Source organism: Esox lucius, chromosome 17 (genome assembly GCF_011004845.1).
Source record: "Esox lucius isolate fEsoLuc1 chromosome 17, fEsoLuc1.pri, whole genome shotgun sequence".
Lineage (NCBI taxonomy): Eukaryota > Metazoa > Chordata > Actinopteri > Esociformes > Esocidae > Esox > Esox lucius.
The window spans coordinates 1378326-1388937 of NC_047585.1; the positions used below are offsets into that span (position 1 = coordinate 1378326).

Consider the following 10612-nt stretch of genomic DNA (forward strand, 5'->3'; position numbering starts at 1 on the left):
CAAGTACCCACCGTGAACAGGTTAAGTACCCCTGAAGGGCCCTTAGTTAACCCTGTTAGAAGCCCACTGTTGTAGAGAACAGACTACATATTACAGTGATATTATTCAACAGAAACAAACAGCATAGTGAATTGTTCTATAACAAAAACAGTGGATTAAATCACTGCCTGAAGGATCATTTTTAATGTATACCAGGGAAACATCCATGCATTATTCTTTATATTAGCTATTTGATCTTTCATTTGTTTATGCATTGCAATCTTGTTAAGTTAGCTGTTGTTTTCAATTACAATGAAAACATTTCGAGCAGATGGTGATAAGTGTAACCATTAAAGACAAAAAAAACAATTGTTTTGTTATACTCAAATACATTCTTGCATGCTGATGATGCTTAGAAGCGTTACAATTTATTAAAATCTGCAATGTTTTGGTCAAAGACCTTCATTGGGTCTTTGTTCTAATTTTTTCTCACAACCGGGCCTTTTCACTTCAGGTGTGCCAATTCCTTATTTTTACTCAAATACATAAATTAATTTTGTTTCATTTTTTTTTTTTATTGACAAATACATTATTTTTGTAGTAAATCTCATCATTAACCCTAATCTAGTTAGTCAACTTAGTCATTCAAATTTGTAATGTGGACCTTTCAAAAGTGCAACACTGTCATGTCAAGGGAGTTCAGAGTAGTGCAAGTGCCCTTACTTGCACAAGTTATTGTAAAACCCTGTAGCAGTCAAAATGTACCCACCCCGCCCAAACATTAATATTTATGAACAATTCCTAATGTATAGGTTGTGTGCAATAGTATATATTATAGATATTATTCAATAGGACCCAATGAATGAAAACATTAAGATTTCTTAGTAGGGTTTCAAGTAGCCTATGTTTTTATTAAACATTAAATAACATTTAAGACTTAAGTAAAAAATGTACGAGGGACTGTCCAACTGCCAGACACAAACCAGTGGTTACAAAAACAAAACAGGAAAATGTGGAACTGATAAAACTTTTATTTCACTTTAAATTGTCTTTTACACTTTCCTGATTATAACATGTAAGGTGAAACTAGAACTGTTTAAAAGACACACAAATCTAGTATTACGTCAATAACCAGGTTTTTTTTGTGGGTATTTTGTATTTATTTAAGCTACTCTAAATTTTCACAACCACGTGCGCACTAAGCAATAAAACCGTCACAGAAGCAAACTTTAGGCAGAATACTGGTCAGTAAAAACAAAGCAATTGGAGATACCAGATATACAGACAGGCTCGGTTCCACATTCACTACTGCATTTTTTAATCAAGCGTAGATTAACTGCCATTTGTTCAGCTAAGGGGGACGTTTTCCTTCAGTGCATGAAACATTGTCTTCAGCAAGACAAACTGAGACAGATGAATTCTACACCTAAGTGGAATGTTATGATTGGTGATGACAAGGTATTGTGACACTGAGAAAATTCAGCTACCCCTACAAGGTCCTTGCACTACCCAAGTATCTAACCCACCCACTGACCACTTTCCACTGCAAGATGGTCTCCTCTGACCCTCAAGTCTGAAAAAACAAAGGCATCAATGCCATTTCTGACTTGGATAGACAACCTCTTTTCACAACTTATTTTAGGGGACTTGCTTATAACATCTTTGTGGGCAAAAGCATGCATTCTCCTAAGATCATTTCATGAAGGAAAACATTTTGGACTGGTCGGTTTGGACTGTCAACATAAGGTAAGATGTAAAGGTTCAATGGAACAGTTCTAAGGTGTTTTTTTGCAAGCAGGTTAACAAAACATTTGAGACAGATTTATATTTACCTCTAAAAAATGTTTACAATTTACAGTTTTGAACCGCAGAATGAGTCATTACGCAAAGCAAAAAGGGAAAAAGTAACATTTAAGAACAAACAAGGATCATTATGCTGATGTCAAAGCACCTTTGTTAAACTGTTCTAGGACAGCACATGAGGTGAATAATCCAGTTTGTTCAAAAAAGGTATATCGTCTTAATGTTAGGTTCAGATGGAATGTTTTTATTTAACTGGACAGATATGGAATGGCAAAACCTAAGGTCCCTTTAATTCATTTTAGTTCCATATGCAAAATAAAGCGATTAATACACAGCAATATGCATGTTAGTCAGTGTCACAATACAGCCTGTTATACCGTTCTGTATGAGTCCACAACAGAATTGCACTGCTACTCAAACCATACAGTCCTTATTTTTTGCCACCAAGATTTGTGATTATATGGAGAAAAACTAAGCATCACAGTGTTTGTTGAAAATAAAAGGACAGTTTAATAAGCTTTTTGAATAAAACCAGCAATAGCTAGTACACTAGGAAAGAAAAAAAGGATACTATAAATGCATTAACTTGCTAGGTGAAAGAACATATTTTTTGAAATGTTAGGAGGGAATCAAGAGAAGGAGAAGTGGAAGGAGGGAATGGCCTGGCCACTCAACCGGGTAAAATATATATTTTTTCTTATCCTCACAAAGCAAGACGTGGCTTGTTAACAACTGAGCTTTACCCTGTTGCCTCGGAGTATATCTGAGAAACGGCACAACTGGTAGGTCAGGTACAATTCATGCTGCTCGTCATACAGAAAGGGGATGAGGGGGCTGGATGGAGCGGGATGTATGGGCTGTATGTGTAAGAGAAGAGAGATGGAGAGAAGAGTGTGGGTGAATTAACAGTGAAGTGCAACGCCTTTAGTTCTCCCCTTCACCAGCATCTCCTTCATCACCCTGGTTTTCTGATGTCCACAGCTGCAGAGAAACACAAACAAATATTTACACTTGTGACTTCAGTTCCAAGTGTATGGAACGCTAAAGTATTACACTGGGTTTCCATTGATTCTCTGTGTACTGGTGGGATAGGCTCTTACAGTGAGGTTGTCCCTTAGTAGCTGCATGATCAGGGTGCTGTCTTTGTAAGAGTCTTCGTTCAAGGTGTCAAGCTCAGCGATTGCTTCGTCAAAAGCCTAGAGGGAAACAGGTATATGGAAGTGTGTAAAACAGTTATGCTGAGACAGCCAGAATTTCACAAATTTTACTGAAATGGCAGTGCTTGATATACCAGACCAAAATAGGCCCACCTATCACAAAAAGCCTCTCTCTAAAAAAGGTAGGACTGGTAACAGTTGTTCCCAACATAGTGGCAACAGACATTTTATTATTTTACAAATGGTTTTATGAATTCTACATACTTTGGGTGCATATCCCTAAAGAAATATGTATAAATGATAAGTTAAATGTTAAACAGTTACCAGCCTTAAATACACTTGATCTGTCAAACTGATCTGTCTATAGTAGAACTCTTCACCTGAGGACTCATCAACATCTCAGATTTCTGTTTCTAACACGCCTGGTGTCTCAAGTCCTAATAAGTCAATAATAATAATGTATAATACAGAGGCATCTTGGCCCTCAAGGCCTTTACTTCAATAACCTTTGTTTAGAATTTCATTTGCATACTACAGTATGCAAATGAAACAAAAGTTTTATTTCATAAACTGATGTATTTTCATTAGTTGCAATGATAATTTCTTTAATCACATGCACAGCATACAGAGCCTGTTTAAACACAAGCACTAAGCTAGCTCCACAAATAGCTGGTTGCAGCTGGATTGAAACACTTACACATCCAGTTGTTATACAAGAATATTATATGCAATCACATACTACAAACTGATTTGATGGCCATTCACTATGAGTGCAAAAGCATCACTAGAAAGGCAATTAGAATGTCACCCGCAACTTTAAACTGAGCTACATGTGTAAACATTTTTTTTTAAATAATACAAAATAAATACATATACAAATAATAATACAATCATTTAAAATCTGTAAGTAGTCTAACTTGCCTATTCAAAACCAACCATAGAAAATCCCCCAAAAAAGTAGATACATTTATATATTTACACACACCATGCTGGTTTCAATGGCATATATGTACATATATGCTATTGAAACCAGCATGTTCCCTATTCTACTGTTTTTATTGAAACTTTATTTTTTCATCCAATTCAATACTAGTAATATGAGCAACCATCATCAATTTGCTATAGATTCCCCCTTTTTCCAGGTCCCTAATGGAAACGAATCTCTGCCAAATTTGGAACTGCTCACACAACCGTTTCCCAATGATTGGTTACAGCAAATGCTTAAAACAAACCAAGTTATTAGCGCTTCAGTACATACGCTGCTTGTCAAAACCATAGACTTTCAGCTGTGAGGGGATATGCTTGCTGCTGTCACATTTGAATACATTTCTTAATAAAAAAATCCCTGTATAGATCCATAGTATTTCCAGGTTTTCAGAGCATTTCACTTTTGGGAATATTTTTTGCCAGTTATTCACCAGACCTAATGACCTGGTTAAGCTAAAACCAAGTGTTCTTGCTGTAGTAATGATGCAACCACAACAAATGTATAGACACTTGCTTTTCTCTTAAGAGAACTTGGACACAACGGTACAGCCTGTCTTTACAACATCTATCTACAGTGTTTCCCAACCTTTTTCAGTTACTGTACCACAGATAAAATGTGGCTCTGCTTGGAACAACCTTGAAGTACCCCCTTATGTTAATTTCACTAGCAAGCCTATGGTGTCATGAGTGTTTTCAAGTACCCCTGGTTGGGAACCACTGATCTAGTAGAACGCCCCAGGACCTTCTGAAATAAAATTCCACAACAAACTATTTTAAAGCACCAATCACACAGAATCAAATGTGTATTCAACATGTGGAATACAGCAAGAGCTGGAGGACCATTATTAAGGATGAGGTTTGTATTGGCTCCAGGCTCCTGCTATTTTATGTGGGCTGCGCTGTGTAACGGGTATTGTGAGAGATGGGTGTATGAAGAAGCCGCACCGCCTTTGCCAAACTGCAAGCCTGCTCGGGGGAGTTGAGAATCTCGTAGTAGAAGACGGAAAAGTTGAGGGCGAGGCCCAGCCTTATGGGGTGTGTTGGCTGCATGTCCTTCTTGCTGATGTCAAAGGCCTCCTGGTAGGCCTGCTGGGAGTTCTCCACTGTAGCTGTGATGGGGAGAGAGGAGGCTCACCAAATTAACACCATTCACTCACTGTTAATGTGAATGCATGTTTCATTTCACAGCATGTCCTTAAATGTAATGGATACTCATTGACCACTGTGTAAAGATGATGGACTATGAGGACATCATATGGACTATGAGGACATCAGATGGACTATGAGGACATCAGATGGACTATGAGGACATCAGATGGACTATGAGGACATCAGATGGACTATGAGGACATCAGATGGACTATGAGGACATCAGATGGAGTCACTAACGCTAGTGGTGTCTAAACATGCACTGAGAGCACCAGATCAACAACATGGTTTTGCTTATACACATGATCGTCAAAGAAAAGTGGCAAATTAACAAATATGGGTTCTCTGCAACCAACTGTGAATCATAAGCTTTCCTATGGGACAGAGATGAACTACTCACTCTTCTTTGAGTCTCCGGATGCCACCTCAGACAAATATCTGTAGTAATCGCCTTTCATTTTAAGATAGAACACCTTGCTTTCTGCCTGAGTTGCATTGGCGATGAGGTAATTGTCAAGGAGTGCCTACAACCAAGAAAGAAATATGAGTTGGTTGGGTGTCAGTATCAACAGACATGTACAGAAAACTTTGCTGAGGGGTCATTCCAGCTCAACTTCATAATTTAACATGTAATAGAAATATATCATCTGGATCACTTGATGCTATATGGCCAGGTTATGTAATGCTACAGGAGTGTTTAGACTATGCAATTTGAGAATGTGGTTAGACATGGAAATTGTATGTATTTTATCCCCATTTAAATTCTATACCCGACCACACTCTCAAACTCCATAGTTTAAACGCACCAAGGGCATTGGTATTAAGGGAACCCTAATTTTTGCGTGTGGTGGGCCAATAGGGGAGAAGCAAGTGACGCCTCACTCTCACCAGAACGTCCTTGCAGATGTCTTGCAGCTCCGCCTCAATCTTTTCACGGTACTCGCGAGCCATCTGCTGCTTCTTCTCATTGCCCTCGGTCTTCTGCTCGATGCTGGAGATGACGCGCCAGGAGGAGCGACGTGCCCCCACCACGTTCTTGTAGGCCACTGACAGCAGGTTGCGCTCCTCGTTGGAGAGCTCGCCGCCCTGCTCCGTCACTGCCTTCATTGCCGCCGCCATGTCGTCATAACGCTCTGCCTGCTCGGCCAGCTTAGCCTTTTGTACCAGGTCGTTCTTGTCCATGTCGAGGCTGTGAAAGGTCAAATGACAATTGGGGTCAGTCACAACCAAGGAATAGTTACAAGTAGCGAGACTGCTATCATCCTGGTCCTTTAGTCAAATACAAACCAACCAAATTAGTTGCATCAGGTATGCTTGTGCTGGGTGAGAATATGAATGAATGCCCCTGTATGTCCAATATTTATATGGATTGCTGACCATTTTATGTTACAGATGCTACATTCTTTAAACGGTAGACCAAGTCCCATTTGGTCCGTGTGAAGTTCATTCATCCATAATCTTTAGACTGACAAAATTCAATTCAGCATTTTTGGACAGACGTGAAATTCAGCTCAATACAGGGGACTTCAACTACGTTGAAGTAACATGATAACAGTTATGCCAACGTCTCGTGGTCAGCTTAGAGAACATATTCTTTGCCACTTTATGCCAAGTCCATTTCGACTGGGTTCAAATATGCTAGCTGGTTGGCTGTCACATGCGCCAGTTGGGCTTGTTTATTTACTGCAATACTAGCTAGTGACAGCGTCTTAAAATACAAATAATTTGTCCTGATTTAATGTGTTTTAAGATATACTTATTTTACCAATCAATTTTGATAAAGACAAAAGCGCAAGTTGTTGACATGATAGATCCTTCGAACACAACGATATGATCATGTTATACCGATAGTCAGTCAACTATGACAACCTGTTTCATGGATTTAGAAAGTGTAACGTCCATCGCGGAAATACAGCAGCATTACGCTATACAATCCGTACTGGATGCAACTTCATCGCTAGCGCTACATAGCTTTCTAGATTCCGGTCCATTTGAGATGTAGCTAGGTAGCTAACGGTAAATTGTGTTGGCTAGCTACGCCCTCTCTGTCGCATTCCCTTGCGGAATTTTAAGATGGAGAGATACGTTAGCTCCAGCTAGCTAACATTACCTAGACTACACCAGACAGTATAAACAGTTATCTTTATTGCATTATAGTAATGTGTTTAACACAAAACGTCAATTAATTCACAATGACCACACTGGTTATATTTTATTGTTCACGAATCGCAGAGGCCTGGGTAAAATGTGCCATTGATAGCGTAACTAGCTAAGTAAGTTAGCAGACATTATTCGTTAGCTTGTTAGCGCTGGTAAGGTATCTTGAATTCACGACGACAAGACGTCCTGTTAGCCTGAGAAAAATGTTTTTCAACAGCCTCCTGATCATACATACATTTAGAAATAATTTCGTATTTTCAAGTTATATTTTTCATGACAGCTCTCCATGTGGTTTACATCAATCAAAATCCTAGCCTGTGATTACTAGCTAGCTATTCAATCACACGTCTTGGCCTAAGTCCTTGTACCCAGCCCCAAACCACAATAGGCACCTTCCGCCATAGATTGCTATTGGAGCCATTGTTGGGTTTTTTGTTGGCCCAAATGTATCTATCTTACCGATGAGAAAATAGTAGAATCGATCTTATGCAAGTGAACTCACATTTAGAATGTATATTGAATCCTGCTTTTTTTTTCTGAACGATGGCAGTATGAAGCTGTCCTCCGTTCGTTGCTCGGGATATTCAGGGCAGTACCACTTCCGCCTGCGCTGACACTTCCGCTTCCTCTAAACCCCACCCCTCCCCCCGCCAGTTTCTATGGTAACTACACTCCGGGGTTTCCTAAACATTTTACAGGGTCATTGACGTCATAATGACCATGGTAACCACTACAGGATGACGTAAGTGGTCACCATAGTAACTGGGCTTGTTTTCATTCTGAGTGCATGGCTGAGGCCATGTTTCCGTGCAGTTTTTAGGCAGATGCTCCTCATTCGCATGTATATCTCACTTGGGATAGCTTTTAGAGAACATTGTTTACCAATAATCAAACAACTACCTTAAATTTAGACAACATTTTCTGCAGTTGTCTAAATTACCTTACTGTACAGTTTATAGTTTTGCAGACGCTCTTGCACTGTAAATTACATTACAGTACAATTTACAATAGTTATTTTGCAGACACTACTATTCAGAACATCTTACAGTTAATGCATATATTTTTAGATAGGTGGAGCCCACAACTCAGTAGTAGTAATTACACTGCTTAATTATTTAGATATCAGCAAAAGTCTGTGTTTGGAAGTAGGCAGTATAAATAATAACATAATTAACCTAACAAGCATTAGTTTACGAAGGCAACAGGAGTGTATTTACAAGTATTTACTTGTAACAAATTTCACTGTTAGTAAATGTATTTAATGATTTGAGTTCATGTCATTAAAAAAAGTTTACTTACCTGTAAAATGGATTCAAATAGAGAACATCAAAAGTTCTGCAGGTGACTGCGACCGACTGACTTACAAATCTATGGAAGACCAGACTTGCCAAAATTAGAAATAAATGAATTAATAAATAAATGTATAAATAAATATGTTTATTCATAACATATTATAATAAATGTATTAATATTATTTCCCCATTTATTTAATTCCTTGATAATTAATTTCCGTATTTATACATTTTTATTTTCATTTCCATAATCTTGTATTTCTGTATATACTTATTTCTGTATTTATTTATTCATGATTTATTTTATTTCTGTATTTATTTATTTCCATATTCTTTCATTTCTGTATTTATTATTTATTTATTTCCTTGTCCTTAAGTTAATGAGGGGGCAGGACTTTAACAATCAGATGTAGCAATCAAGCCCAGAGCAACGGATAGAATCAGACTGTGAAGAGGGTGAGTGCCGTTTTAGACACTTGGTGCGTCTCAATGTTGCCAATCACTACTCCTGGTTTAAGCATATGCATATTTTGTGCATAGGTGACATACAGGGCATCTTTGCGTGTCTGTCCCAGGAGTCCCGGCATTGAAATGTGTTAATTTCAGTGCCAGTTCATAGGATCAGACTCATAATTGAGGCAAACATATTTTCCCAAAACTCCTCTCGGTTTGGACCTATGCAGTAGCATTGAAATCAACTCGTTAACCCAATCAGAACCCCTGTGAGAGGCCTGCAAAGACGCACCGTTTTTGTAGCCTATTCCCTTAGAGAAAGGGACCTTGTCTTTTTCCAAAACTCCTCTCAGTTTTTCTATAGGCTAATTGGCATGTGTTTGCACTGATTAAAGTAGTATCCAGTCTCAAATATCAACCATCCATCACACAACCTTAGGGATGGTCTTATTCTTAAGGGAAGACCTAAAAGAGTGTTTCATGATTTCAATGGTGTGATTTGGATGTTCCAACAAATATAGATCTATATATTCAGGGTTTGCCCTAAATTCATGTCTGTCTCATGGATCAGTGATTTAACCTTGTGTTTTTCTGTAGTTTGGCTGAGGTCTCTTCATAGTTTTGAACTTTATTCATGCCTTCTATGTGGCTTCATTAAAACACCTACATTAATTAAGGTGTTAGGTACAAGCTCAGCACCAAGATTTAAAAAAAACTTATTTTTAATATCATGTCAAAAATCAGCAGCCTACCAAGCTTTCTAACCATTTTTGCAGTCTGTAATGTAGGACAAAATGTACTGCTAACACATGCTTCCTCGCTACTACCACTAAACACTGCCTTGTGTACAGTAGGCTACTCTTGAGTGAGTCTATGTGATATTATAGTCAGCAGTTAATAATGCAATTATTTATACCTTTTAATTGGGGTGGAGGCGTTATGTAGGTTGTTTTAAATGTGTTGGTGTTGAGTTGTTAAGTCGAACAAAACATTGCACAGTTATGTCATATTTTATACTGCAGGGTGACAATTCTATTTTTATACTTTTTTGAACAGAATCTGTGATTATGTTATCCAGATTTACTTGACTTATGATTTGCCACTTTACATTCAAAGCTTTTCAATTTGATAGAAAATGTATGGAATTCATTGAACAGAAGTTTCTGTTCACTGCAGCGTTTACGTTAGTCTGCATTGCAAGGCATTGAGTTTCGGCTGCCCCATAAGTTACTCCTGGTCATGGCCAGCTGTGACACACACTGGAATCAATCCTGGTTGTAATAAAGCATCTTAGCTTTAGCCGCATTTTGGAGACCAGAGAAAGCCAAGCATAGATCATCATGTCACCAGAATAAGACCCTCAAAATTATATGGGAATGTTCATTACCACACACTTTCACCTTCCTGTGAAGTTCATCATAACTTAATCTTTAATCTTTTAGCATAATACACTGCATGCTTTTTCAAATCTAATTTGGTATGATGTAACTATTTTAATATTGGTGCAGGAAAAAATGTCTACTGCCATTTCATTTCATAATTTCTTTTACAGACACAAAGTTTTCCAACAAATGTTCTCTGTCAATCAGGGATTATAATTAACAGGTTACTGGTTACAGCAAGGCTCTTTTC

General features: G+C 38.1%; 1 protein-coding gene across 1 annotated transcript; it reads right to left on the reverse strand.

The window, feature by feature from the left end:
• Positions 1-994: 994 nt before the first annotated feature.
• ywhaba (tyrosine 3-monooxygenase/tryptophan 5-monooxygenase activation protein, beta polypeptide a) lies at positions 995-7874 on the reverse strand. The gene is made up of 6 exons (XM_010903160.3): positions 7738-7874; positions 5964-6264; positions 5476-5599; positions 4872-5035; positions 2883-2978; positions 995-2763 (listed from the first exon to the last, which is right to left on the reverse strand). The coding sequence occupies exons 2-6, from the start codon at positions 6255-6257 to the stop codon at positions 2707-2709; spliced, it is 735 nt and encodes a 244-aa protein (XP_010901462.1). The 5' UTR covers positions 6258-6264; positions 7738-7874; the 3' UTR covers positions 995-2706.
• Between the last annotated feature and the right edge of the window lie 2738 nt (positions 7875-10612).